This window comes from Phaethon lepturus, unplaced genomic scaffold (assembly GCF_000687285.1).
Source record: "Phaethon lepturus isolate BGI_N335 unplaced genomic scaffold, ASM68728v1 scaffold837, whole genome shotgun sequence".
NCBI classification, from domain to species: Eukaryota; Metazoa; Chordata; class Aves; order Phaethontiformes; family Phaethontidae; genus Phaethon; species Phaethon lepturus.
Genome location: NW_010550897.1, coordinates 33,209 through 47,511, shown reverse-complemented (window position 1 = coordinate 47,511; position 14,303 = coordinate 33,209). Strand labels below are relative to the sequence as shown.

At 40.8% G+C, this 14,303-nt stretch overlaps 1 protein-coding gene across 2 annotated transcripts in view; it reads right to left on the bottom strand.

The window, feature by feature from the left end:
• The window catches only part of LOC104623543 (thyroid hormone receptor beta), a 48,393-nt gene that overhangs the window by 2,460 nt on the left and 31,630 nt on the right, over nt 1–14,303 (bottom strand). For both annotated transcript variants that reach the window (XM_010290670.1, XM_010290669.1), the window contains exons 3-5: nt 10,215–10,362; nt 8,233–8,438; nt 4,908–5,054 (exon numbers count right to left, since the gene is read on the bottom strand). In XM_010290670.1, coding sequence (XP_010288972.1) covers nt 4,908–5,054; nt 8,233–8,438; nt 10,215–10,362 — 501 coding nt within the window. The remainder of the gene's footprint in view (nt 1–4,907; nt 5,055–8,232; nt 8,439–10,214; nt 10,363–14,303) is intronic.

Below are 14,303 nucleotides of genomic sequence, written 5' to 3'. Positions count from 1 at the left end.
GCTTGCATGTCGGCTTCCAGAAACTACCGGCAGGTTAATATCCCCACACACCCTCAGGAAATCTAGTGATGACACAGTGGTACGCAAGTTGTCCTGGGCAAGATATTCGAAGCAAACCAAGCCAGTTCAGATGCCAAGGTGAAGTGACCCAACTTGCAGAAGTGCTGCTTACCATGGGACCACTCAGTTTGTGGGAACATTATAAAATTAAGTCCAATAAACCTTAAAAAAGTAGCTGTCCATTTTGCAGAACATTTCAGAAATTGTGAAGGGTGAAGCGACCTGTCAGTTGCCAGGTTGGTGGTAACATATACTATGGTTTTGTCTCCCATCAGGGGTGGATCTAACTGAAATGGCTGAAGTGGTCCCTGTTCTCAGCTGTTTACCCTTCTCTCTTCTACTCCTGAGCTCCCTCAGCTTACAACTTAGCGTAACAGAATAAACAATAATTAGGGCTGGTACAGACCTCAGCCACCCCAGTTAAACTCACCGCCAGCCACGCTTATTTCTTACCTGACCAGAGGAAAAAGACAGACCTTTGTGAGGGTCTATAAGAGTGGACTGGTTTTTAAATAAAAGGAATAAAATAAATTTTTGTATCTAGAAGAGATACCTCAATCAATGGGGCATGTACTCTTAATTCTCTCTGCCCATAAGAGAACTTATTAAGCTATATTTAGCCTAGTAAGGCTGATGTCCCTAGACTCCCTACATTATTGCTGGACACAGAGAAAATCTATGGTATAGCTCCAGCTTTTACATGGTCCATAAGCCATGACCTTCAGGGGATGTGGCTAGACTTGTCTTTTCCACAACCTTAAAAAAGGGAAGCTGTCTGAACTGGTGGAGGTAGATTCTGTATTTATAAAGTGTCACCAGGATGATGACACATTAGGAGAATGTGTTCTGTAAAGCATGTCTTTATGCTTTCATAGGTAATTCAATGACAGCAAAAACCACCAAGACTATTTTAAGACTGTCACTAAATGAACAGCAAAGGGTCACATATATGAAAAAGCAACTCCTTTCTACTTGGGACTGAAAGAAAGCAAAAATCCATCCATTTCTGATTCATACAAAGTTACCTGATTCACAATTCAAAATGAAAACCTCAAAAAAAAAACCTCACCAACTATAGGTTTACACGGCAACTGTGTACCAACAAAGCAAGGATGCTGATTTGGTATAAAATGATGTAGAGTGGACACCAGACAGTTACCTAATGCAAGTGGAAAGCAGTTGCCTGTTAGAGAAGAATTTTAAGCACAAAGCCAGCCCCAGTCAGAAAAAGGATCTGAATCATGCAGCTATTTTTCCAGCGATGCCAACTTCAGATGTAAAGTGTTTGATACACAAGAAAAATGACTCATCCCATTCAGGGCAGATCACTTTCTCTGTGGATCGCACCCAGCTCAGCACCAGCGTGGGGAAGGCTGCACAGGCACAGTGGCAGTCTTGCTACCCAACAACAACGCCACCACTTGGCTGCTGAGACTGAAGTAGGGTCATGTTTATGCAATAAATAAATAAATAAATAAATATATAAAAGATGTGTGAGAGTAATCGTAAAGAGATATCCGAAGAGGTAACTGCAGGGAAAAAAGGGACATAGGAAAAAGGAAGGAAGATGGGAGAAGAAAAGAGAAATGAAGAAAAAAGACTAAGGAGAGGGAAGAATGGTGGAAAAGAAAGAAACAGGTAACAGCAGGGAAGATACTTTGTGACACTTCAGCTGTTTTATTAGTGACCCATTAAACCAATGAGAATTTCTCTTCCTACTTGAACCTCCTTAAAACTTCTTTATGGTAGTGATGATCTGACTACGCCTGTCCTTCACGTGCTTTCTTACTTACGAAGGACACATGGGACACCTGTTTTCATTGATGCCAAGCCTCAGGTGTTACCTACCAGTAGCAGCAGTTACCAAAGACAAGGGGCTTGAATGTCAGTTCTGCTCCCAACTACTCAGGTTTCAATGCCACCTATGCTCATCACTTGAGCCTTGCTACCAGAGCACCTTCCAGCAGTGGGCTCAATAAATGTGACATTATCTGCTACATGTTGTCCTTCTCTCTCTGCAGGGAGAAAAAGCAAAAGGCAGGAACTTGAGGTGCTCACCTCAGCAGGACATACTGGCAGCCACCATATGTGTAACGCAGCACCATGCTCAGCTGAGCTACCTAGAAGGGTATTTACATAGCCTTACCCAACGTAGAACCACTGATGCCTGTGACATCTAGACTTACATCAGACTGATTAAGTGCTCCTCAATCTATCTTCATTATCTAAGCAGAAGGAAATGCAAGATGGAAGCAACAGCAGAAATGCTGAGAAGTAAATGAGTTTTTCTCATACTTCCATTACTCTGGGATTAGATTCTTGCTTTGAGGCACAGGCCAATGGATGTGCATGAACTAATCCGGGCACTTATACTGCTTTCCTGGCTTGTGCTTGTATTCAAAGAAGACAGAAAGAAGGAAAAGGGGCTGTGGATATGTAGGAGGCCCTGCTCTTCCTTCATAGAGATTTACTACACTCTCAGCCTGAGCCTTTGTGGAAATTAAGAACCAGGTAACATTTAGATGCTCTGCAGGTCCTATGGGAGAAAGGAGGGGTTTTTCCCATAAACAAACCCACAGCCCACAGAGTGTTGCTTCTAAGAAAAAGATATGGGTCAAAAACATAAATGAAATAAAGTTAACAGGATGGTGCCCCTTCAAAAAGGAGGAAACAAATTTTGTCATTTTCTTTATGCTACAGCAGCAGCTATATGACAGCTCAGAGGAGACAGATGTCCTATTCCTTTGCATTCAGAGTTGTCCCTCACTCTGCCTTCAGACCTTGCTGTATACAGGTGTCACATTTACACAGTGGCTCAGCTGTAAACAAAGCCTGTCTTAGTTGAGCTGCATAACCTACAGAGGTCATGCCCCATGACACCTTGACTTTTCAACTCATGCTTCCTGCCTGGCTCTGACACAAGTGGGCCCACGGTAGCCAGGAGGGATAGGAGATGTCAGATGGGCACTGCAGTCTGTGTGTGATTGGCAAAGCTTTCTAAATTAAAAAGACTACCTTGGTATGTCACTGCAACTTCCCACCAACAACTGCCTAATCAGAGGAGACAGACTCCCTCAGACACTGAATCAAAGAATCATAGAATCATAGAACAGTGTGGGTTGAAAGGGACCTTTAAAGGTCATCTAATCCAACCCTCCTGCAGTGAGCAGGGACATCTTCAAGCAGACCAGCTTCCTCAGACCCCCGTCCAACCTGACCTTGAATGCTTCCAGGGATGGGGCATCTACCACATCTCTGGGTAACCTGTGCCAGTGTTTAACCACCCTCATTGTGAAAAATGTCTGCCTTAGATCTAGTCTAAATCTACCCTCTTATACTTTAACAGCATTACCCCTTGTCTTATCGCTACAGGCCCTGCTAAAAAGTCTGTCCCCATCTTTCTTATAGGCCCCCTTTAAGTACTGGAAGGCTGCAATAAGGTGCCCCCACAGCCTTCTCTTCTCCAGGCTGAACCACTCCGACTCTCTCAGCCTGTCCTCATCGGAGCAGTGTTCCATCTCTCTGATCATTTTTGTGGCCCTCCTCTGGACCCACTCCAACAGGTTCATGTCTTTCCGGTGCTGAGGGCTCCAGAGCTGGACACAGAATGCTGCAGGGGCCCCCTGATGTATGGACACATTCCTTGTATTTTAAAATCTTCATGCTTGGCCACTATTTCATGCTTTCTTGGCTGATGGAGCCAATGCTGAGGTTAGCCAGGGAGAGCTATTTACACTATGCCAACTACTGATATTTACCTCTTCTTGTTCTGTAGGTGCCAGAGGACATAAATAGCTCTTTAACCTCAAAGACAAGCTGCCAGCCACAGAGGAATAAAATACCATGGCTGCCTTAAACTTCCATCCTGACTGATGTTTAGTTATTAGGAGGAAACACTGTTCCTGAGTTAGGGAGCCTGATGAACTCATTGACCACGGTCACTCCCGCTTTGAATGTCATTCACTTGGCATTCCACCAGCAGAGTCAAGTGTTGCTCTGTGGTGTGGGTGAGCAGGGAGGCATCCTTTCATGGCTGGATTGGGGATATTTCCATACTAAAAATCCCATAGCTGTGGATCCTAAGGGACTCACAAGACTCAAAATTATTGAGATTATTAAGACTGAAATATTATTTCAAGCTGCGGTTCTGATAACATTTTTTTAAGTCAGGAAAAAGTATCATCAGACATTGCATCTGGTCCTTCAATAAAAATGTTACCTCAGTGTAAATGAGATCAGCATAGGGCCTCTGTATTCCTTATGTGCAACCAAATCTATTTGAGTCTATTTACTGTATATTTTACGTGTGTGTATCTACCCGGAATGACAATACATTACTTTTAGAGACTCTTCTGTGCACAACCTCCTCATTCAGGAAAAGCATACCTAGGGAACACAATGAGGCAAGTGCCATTCCTGTATAGGGATGCTTTCCTGAATTTGAAGAATTTGTTACTGCGTAACAAACTTACTAACTCCACAATACTGTACCTGCCAAGGAGCCAGAAAGCACAGAGGAAACTGTGTGCTGGAAGATCTGAGTAAACATATCAAAGATGCTTCTAGACAGTCTCTTTTTGCTCATTTGCTTTGTTCAAGGCCATCTTTAAAGACACATTCGAGTCCCTAATGAACCATGATGACTTCTAGATGAACAAAATCAGGATTTCAGTAATCACAGGAAAAAAAAAAACATAAAAATCCAGATGATTCTAGTCCCATTTATTTTGAGTCTCTTAATTTTTCTGATTTTAAACATGGTGAATTTTTTAGTTTCATGCCAGGAATATTTTGAATAGTTTTTAACAACAGGCATATAAATGAGGAGTGCAAGGAAGCTTTCTTACCTCACAAAACATAGGCAACTTTTTGGCAAAATCCACCACTCTTGTAATCGCTGGTGTGATAATTTTTGTAAACTGGCTGAAGGCTTCTAAATCCACTTTCCCACCTTCCGGGGCATTAACTATTGGTGCCTGTCCAATGTCTTCTGGCTAAGGATATAAAGAAAGATATTTAAAGGAACAATCTATCTTAGAGCAAGTATTTTATACTCTAAGAAGTCCTGCTTGGCAATGGACGATATGCTAAAATAAAAAATAACACTATTCATTTTATAACTAATGCCCATTACACCACAAAATGTGAATTTGATTGTAAGGCATTTGTGAAAGAGGTCACTGCACAGAGCAATGTGTGACTGGCATGTTGCTGCCCATCCTGTGTGGGCAGCTGCATTTCTGTGCGCATGCAGTCTCTTCCTTATGCCTGTATCTGACTATTTTGTGGGTGTAGCTTATGCATTTTTTTCTTAAGAACATAGGCATGTTCTTGTTTCTTACAGGTGCTGAGAACTCTCAAGTTTCTCTAAAAGTGAAGGGAGCTGAGATGACTTGTTTCCCCCAAGAAGATGCTCAGAGCTTTGCAGAATTGGGCTCTTTCACCTACTCAAAGTTCTGAAATCCTCCCCAGAACAGATTGCCTGGTATCACAGAGCGCCAGGCAACTGCCAAGGCCTGCTTCCAAAACTAGGCTAAAACAGCTAAAGACTAAGAATGGGCTAACACAAAGCTCATCTAGATGAAGTGACTAGAATTTGAGCATGTCTGTGTAAAATTTTTGTTAAAAATCACCTTCTGCATGACATCAGCCCAAGCCTTCTCCAACAGAGAAGAAAAAAAGTCGTATTTTGAGGATTTCAATAGGGACATACAATGAAATTGTTTCAAGAGAATCTGCGATGAACTTTTTTAATTCGAACTGCATTTCAACTTGTTCACCTGATTTTATGAAAGTTTGTAAATGTTACCATGTATTTTAAAAACAGACATATCAAAGCTGTTCTGTTTGCTAAGTGTGGTTGTGGAAGACCTGCCAACCACCATGCAGAGGTTTCATTTTGTTCACATTAGAGAGTCAAAAGCTGGATAAGACCCAGACAAGAAGGCGGCCTTTAAGAGTGATGGACTTCATGACATTTATATAAGGGCACTGAAACAGGGGAGGTGCCAAAAGTGCTGTCTATAATAAAAACTTGTGCTCATCAGTTTTTTAAAGCAACACATCATAAAAGATCCTTCCACAGCTCTGTCACCAATCTGAATCCAAATCTAACTTCTTTCAAGAAAAAACTCAGCAATGTGTTAATAAAGCAAGCACCAATTGTGAAGGAACAATGAAGAGGACTGGGCTCAATTATCTGATGGTTCCTACTAAAAAACTCAAATAGTCCCAGTTCTAGGCTCCCTCCCTCCCTGAATCTTGGGAAACTAAACCACATTGTCTGTGCGCTCATGATAAACAACCTTCATCACTTCCAAGCAAGAAGACCAAATGCTTAAAACCATGCATAACATTGTTAGGGAGAAAAAGAAAGAACACAGTATTTTCTCGCGAAAGCCAAGTCAAGATCGCTAGCTAAAGCTAACACGCTCCAGAAGGGCATGCAACTGGAAAGCCCTTGGCACCTAACTCACCTCAACAGGAAAAGAGATCCAGACCTCAGAGGAGCTCCTGCTGCTGAAGAACCAGCCTCAGCTGTGTAAGGACTGACCCACAGCTGGGTGTGCGGTCATCTCCTGCTCTTCAACAGCTTCCAGCAGAAGCTTTCAAAGCCCTCCACCCGGGGTTGGCAGGCCATCCTGGACTTTCCTTTCTGTGCTCACTGGAAGGTGCCAGTGAGGTCCCTACACTTGCCTTGAAACCACTGTGCTTCAGCATGTGAACGCTGCAAAGAACCAGGAGGCCCTGCATCAAGGGCTGCACCAAAAGCAGTTTGGTCCGGCCTAGGAACCAGCTGTGGAAGTCACAGCTGGTTTCTGAAGTGTCCATTACAGCTCCCACCCCTGCCTCTGCCCCATCTGTCCCCTCTCCCAGTAGCCCTATTGTTACATGCCTTGACTCTGGGCACCCTTGGCTGGAGGCTCCCTCTCTGTTGTGACTGTCTCCAGAACCTGAACTCCCTCAACGATGACATTTTACGTGTCCCAGTCCCTACCAGCTTTCTGCCCATGTCCTCATTCCCAGCCTGAACCTCAAGCTCCCCATGCTTTATCCGAAACGAGGAGATACTGAAAGAACAGCACTCCTGCCTAAGTAACCAAACGCACTATTGCAGCTGCTTCTTGGGCTGCTAAAACCAGCACCACAAACCTTGTGGTACAGCACCACTGGAAAGTGCTCTGCCACTTCTTGCCAGCAATCACTGGCTGTGGTTTCCCGACTGCATGCTACTACAAACATGCAGCCATTCATATAGAAATTTAGACAGTGCCACTGGAATTAACAAAACAACATAAAAGGCATCAGCTGGTTTGAATATGTAACTTCCCTTAACAATTTAACCGTGGATTGAGATTCCCATGGTGAATTAGGCAGCAGGAGCTTAGGGTTGCAAAAAATGAGTATTCTCTGCCTGATTTGGTATACAGACTGTTAAAGATTCCTGTGTATTTCTGAAACGCAGTCTATAATCCCTCTTTTGTGCTGTATAAGCATTTTGCATTCTTAACTTACTTCCTTTAAAAATTGATTTAGAAAAATCAAATAAATCCTTTTCTAAGGCTGAGCACCACAAATCAGCATTTATTTTCTGATCCTTAGTTATAGGCTGAAAACTTCAGTTGTCTTGTAGTCTTGAAATCCCAATGCTATCATGTATGCATCATCCTGTTTTCACTGAAATTCACTTTTCTTTGCCAAATTTGTTTTAATTAATGTGTTCACTTTGGACCATGGAAGGAAAAAACACGAGTTATTAATAAAAAATAGCAGCTTTCACCTAAAACTTTATGTTATTTTAACACAGTATGTTGTATGCTACTCCCTAATAAAGATGACTATCCCTAGATATAAAAAAGATGGTATGCATTATAGACTGCTACTGTTGTTAATCAGGAGTGAAACAATTTTTCTACTTTTTCTTATCATAGCACATTAAAAGTATCCAGCTGGGTAAGCCTGAACTTAGCAACATGCTGTTTATCTTTTGAAATACATGGGCTGATCAAACACTGAGCTTCAGGCAAGAATAAGCAAGTTAGTAACTATAAAAATGATCCGTTTTTCATAAATGTCAATACACCCTCTCTGGGGTTGCAATGCTGGGAAGGGACTTCAGAAGAAAGAAAGGAACCTGGCTTCAAGAACAGTGTAAAAGGCTACAGTCCTCACCAGAAATTTCCTTTTCTGCTTCCAGTGGCTTCCTTGTGCATTGGTGGCCACATGTGCTTCAGTAACAATTTTGATGAGCTCCCATTCCTCATCTGTTGGCTCTGGTTTGTGCCCAATGGTTTTCTGCAGCTCTTCGCGACGTCTCTTCTCTCGATTTTCTTCTATCAGCTTCCTCTTTGCCAACCGCTTGCTGTCATCCAACACCACTAGCAGGTGAAAAAGCATATAAAAATGGCAGGAAGGTCTTAAGGCTGTCTGCACTTTAGTCTCTTCTATGCCTGAGATTCTAACTGATTACAAACACCTTAACTAACCAATAAAGAAGTACTTTGGTAAGACCCACAGTTGACACAGTTCTCTTATTTCTCCCTCCATACTTCATTTTCTCAGAAATCTGGATCGCAAAGAACCACTTACCCTTCTGGTAACCTTTTGTATACTGCCATTGCCTTCAGTGGCTTATTCCACCAATAAAACTAATATGTAAAAGCTTTGTGAAGACTCAGACAAAGTGCTCCTATAATGGACCTGGGGTAATCCATGTTGGGAAAGATGCATTTCTATTTTCTTTAAAGTAGTATCAGCTCACTCACTGCTCTGAGTTGTGTAGAATGTGTAAGCCAGCAGAAGGTAACATGGATTTAAGAAAGTGTGAGTACTTATTCACAGGAGGCTCAACTACCTGTTGCATGACACGATCAGAAGCAATCTGCCTTCAGCTCTTTCCTTAAACTCTACAAATGGTGCCGGTCTGTAGCATTCCCCTAGAGCCTTGCTATTTCCAGTGATGCCAGACACACAGGCCCCAGGGTTGCACATCTCTGACCACCACTGAATTTTTATCCTCTTTTCCACACAAATGTGATTAGGCCATTTAAACAGACTGGCCCGCTTTAGCAGAGGAGGACCATTCTGATCCACAACTGGTGGCAGGCAGGTGCAACAAAAGCCCTGCTTACACGCTTCTGTTCACACATTTTAACTCAAAGGTGGTAGAAACCCTTCTCAAGTTGGGGGAAAGCTGGCCTGTCCGCCGCGCTCAGTGACAGCTCCTTTGGCACATACAAAGGCCACAGCAGCTTTATGGCCATGGCACCTGCTGATGAGGACCAGACTCTGAGGAACTTCTCACTCTGTGCTGCCACTACCTGGCTGATGCTCACCACTGTCTGCTGTGTCAGACCGGGCTGGGTGTGAACTGCTGACCCAGGGTGATCCAGCCCCTCTCCTGAAGGTCTACCTGGCTAAAATGAAATTGTGTCATTTCTTCTATTTTCCTCTAGAGAGAAGGCACTGTTATACGTTACATTAAAAATGAAAAATACTAAGTTAGAACATTTTTCTGTTGTTTATTTGGCCTGTTTTCCCACCAGTTCTTCTGCAGAGGATTATGCCAGCAACAACCATTAACATTAATGCACAGGGGGTTTTACGTGACTTCCTCCCATTTGCACTAACTGAAGTTATCGGTGTAAATCCTTGTGCAACTGAAGGAAAAGAAGACCCCTAAAAGGGTTAATCTTACAGCCATATTTTCTAGTTCTTTAGAACCAGAGTTGAATTCTTTGCAGTAGATAACTTCTTCAGGGCTAAAAATAAAACAAACAACTGCAGGATGACTCATACAACGACATTCAATTTCACATCCTCCAGAATTTTCTAAACAAGATGTTTTTTCTCAAGCAAAGTGTCCATCCAGATGTATTTCTCCCTCCTCTCCTCCAAAGAGTGAACGTTCCTACGGTCACTCAGCCTGGTAAGGCCAAGAAAAGGTGCAGCCTGGTGAAGGATAAACAAAAAATTACAGCCCTATGAAAATGGGTTGATGCAATGAGCATAATTCCCCAGTACAAGTTATTAAAAACAAAAAAGTGCTAGCAGTTCTGCTCTACTTTAACAATCTTCACCAATCAACATACTTTAAGCATACACATTAAAAAAAAAAAAAGAGAAAAGAAAGAAAAACAGGAAAATATACTTACAATCTGTTGCCATGCCAACAAAGATACATTTTTTGAAGCGACATTCCTGGCACTGATTTCTTGTTACTTTGTCTATCACACATTTTCCTTCATATTTACAGGAATAGGTTGGATGGAGGTTTTTCTGAATGGTTCTTCTAAAAAAACCCTAAGTGCAACAAATAAATACATTGGAAAGCATTAGCACTGTGCAATTTTTTCAAATTGGGAGCCACTTTGGTTTGGTAGGAATGTATCTAGATACGCAAGGTAACATACTTCATTCCATTAAACTCTCAAAGAGGAAAAGAACAAACCAGTTTTATAGAGTATGGCATTTCTTTTCTGAGTTTCACGAAACATTTCCTCCTGAAAAATTAAAAACTATATATAGACATCTTAGGTAAGTAAAGGCATAAGTAATGCTGTCTTGAGGGACAAATACTGCCTACATGTCTTCTTGAAGTCTTATGTTTCTGTGTATTAAAATTCTTTGTATTTGAACTAGAGAGTTTCTTCTGAGCCCCTTTCTAAATTACATAATCATTTTGAGGGATATTAAGAGGCATATACATACTTTTGAGCAGCTTCTGCAAATAGTGGTATTTTATGTGCTGCTAAAGGATTAAGAACAAACAGTTCTACTCCTTCCTTTCCGTGAAAGCCAAATAACCAACCAACCAACTGTGGACAAGACTAAGAATTCTGCAAACACAATTTACACAGTCTTTGAGCTTAGTTCTAAATAATGGATCCAGAATTAAAAAATTATCTGTATTTCTGAGAAGAGGATTTAATTCGTATTTGCCACAGGCCTCTGTATTCAAAACAAACATCACCGATAAAAATCCCTCTATATATAAATTCTATCTATCTATCTATCTATCTATCTATCCTAATACAGATCTATACTGCCAATTGCAACATGCATATGAGGTCAGATCCTAAGCTCATGTGAACTAATGCAGCTACACTGAATTCACTGATTTATACAACCCATAGACCCTGGCCTTAAGTAAAGAAATCAGATACAGCTTATCTCTGAACATTACAGACCTATCTTGGTACTAATTTCAACATGATTTTTTTCATTGACTTCCGCAAGAGCTGGATAAACTGCCCAAGACTGCGAGATATGGACGAAATAGGCTGTATAGCAAGAAATTTAGACTTCACTTTAATTTCAAGTTTCACTATTGTTTGAGACAATCTACATTAAGCAATGCAGCTTGGGACCACCTTGACATAGAGAACACACTGGGACCCTGTTCCTGTTTGACTGAGGCCACTGAGAATGGCTTTGGTTTCAGTGAAAACAATGGCAAAATTCAAGTGATGTTTTACCTAATTAATAGATGCTTCAGCTGGGATTTTATCTAATGAATAGTCTTTTCACTTCACTAGGCAAAAGGTTTGGTTTTAATTATGTTAAATAATACCTGGTAAAATCTTATAGCAGTGTGTAATTTCTTTTCAGGCAGAGCATTGAATTAAGACGTATGGATAAGTCTGTATTTCAACTTAAGCTCCTAACTCCAGTGAAGACAATAAAGAGCCTTGCCCTCTATTAGAGTTTTATCTTCCAAGATCCAGCTTGACCTAAGAGTACAACTCTTTCTTCCTTAATAATGATAAGACCTGAAATGTCAATTAAACTAAGTTGCATAAAGCATGTGTGTGAGCCTTTGCAAAACTGGAACCTGCTGGGTTGACCAAAATCGAGGAAATCACGGGCAAGATGTCCTCATGTGGGGTTTGGATCAGGTCTCCGATTCTTATCTACCCAACAACTGGGTTTGGATCCACTCTGAACCCTGTGACAACTTCCTAGAGACAGGATCTGCCCCTCTCCTCCCTGAAGATCAAAGACAGCTCTGGACAACCAGGAACACAGGGTAAACTCTAGTTACAGCAAGAGATGGAAAAAATCTCTGATGAATCTCAGGAACTGGTATTGAACTTCTGTTTTCCACACCTTGCATGGGACTTAATGTAGCTCGACCTTTACAATCGCAAGGCTCTTCACCACCGGTGCATGGACCAGCACATTTCACCTTTCCATTTCTTTGCATTTCTCAGAAACATTTAAAAAAAAAATCTTTGATCATCTCTAGATACAATGTGATAAGGAAGCTGCTCTCTATGTTTGTCCAAAGACTTCTTCGCAGAAGTGTTATTTTCATCAAAAAAAGCAAGCACATTTTATTATAAGGCAACTGCTCTTTTCCCGAATTCCTTTACTATGCACCTGTTTAGCAATAGATGCAATGGGTACAGTCCAGAGAAACATTTCAGTGACATCAGCACTCACTGTTGGTTTATTTGCATTTAAATTCCTTACAATTTACTCTGCAGAAATCATGTGTGAGGATACTTTGTTCGTGAAAGCACTTGCCAAAACAAATTTTTGGCTGTCAGCCCTGATTAATGTTCCTACAAAATTCAAATGATTTTGGGTGCAAGCAACTAGTAAATGTCAAATTCATTGAGAACTGATTGCGTATAGCTTTGCTGATAAATCATACAACTTGGAAGCATGTATGCAGATCCTCCAAAGCATGGGTTGAAATTGTCCACACAAAAACCCCCATCTTGTACAATGAATACATTTGCAAGAAGAACCACAAATCAAAACAAAACAAAACAAAATCATCTGTTTGTAAACCAACTATAAGTAGGAGAAAGATATTAATTACTTTTTGCAAATTGTTAGCTTAGTTCCTTGTATACATAAGCATTATTTTAAATTGTACAGCAGACAGAAGAACTGTGTCTGAAGATAAAAGTGCATTTTGTATGCTCTATCTTTTAAATAGCTGGTAGGCATAAAAAGAAATACTTCAGTTGGAGTAACAAAAACCTTAGCAGGAAAGCTGGCGAGAGATATAGCTGCTCAGCTGGGAGCAAAAGACATTCATAATGCCAGTGTTGCTTACTTCTCATTATATCTGAATTAAGTCATATTCATACATTTTATGTATTGTTATCTGGTATATGGGATGAAAATGTGTAAGAATGACTTTTCAGTTCCACAGTTTTTTTCAGATATATATATTTTTTTGTACGTATTATATATGTATGTGTATAAAACCATTATGAATATTACCACAAATCTGCTATACATAGGATATTTAGGTCTTTGTGCATTTCATAAATGTAACTTAGGCCAATGCTGTACAACGGAAGGAACTACCTCAACACAAGAGTTACTGTGATGTGGGGCTCTTAAAGCCAATCCAAAGCCAAAATCTCATATCCAAATATTCCTGACTTTGGGGATGAACAGAATATGACTTCTGTGGCTTAGTCCCATGACACTAGTCCATGACATGTGTGGTCCCATTTGTTTAGAAAAACAATAATTTTTTATTTTCTGCAGGAAAGAATAGCTTTCTTACAGGATCTCAAGCTATTCAGGAAAATTTATAGCAGTGTAATCACATAAGATGTGCCTGATTGTGTTACTCAATTTTTTTTCATTTACTTGCCCAAAGCAATCTCTTTTTTTAATTTTGCATGTAGCTTTGGAGATGCAATTTAGGGCTGAAAGCACATTTCAATATGCTTAAGTTAAAGAAGTCAAAATCTTTTTGAAGCTGTTTTAACTGGGTGTCAGTGTTTCCCACAGTGATGGGTGTTACTGTTGTATGAGCATGTGGAAGGGATTTTGCTTTTTGCTTCTTCACAGTGATGATGAGAGGCACTGGAACACTGTTAATCGCTACAGACTCTTCATGGCCATAGGCAGAATCTCAGCTGTTGCATAAACAGCTTCACTGGAGTTGCTGGGAGTATGCTGATGTACACTGGCTGAGAACATGGCCAAAGAAACATTAAAAAATGGAAATGTAAAAGCTAACAATTAAACGGCAGCAACAAAAATCTAAATTTCTCGTTTTCTTTTCAGATGCAAACATTGCAAAAATCAACTATATTCCTTATGCATATGAAGAGCAGCGGCATAGCCAGATACGGCTTATCATCAGTACTGGATGTTCTTATTCGCTCCTAATCTGTCTTTGTTTTATTTGACAGCACAGTTCAGGAAGTCTGTATAATGGAGGAGCTGGAGAGCTATTTCTGATTCCCACTTTCCCACTGTGCCATTTA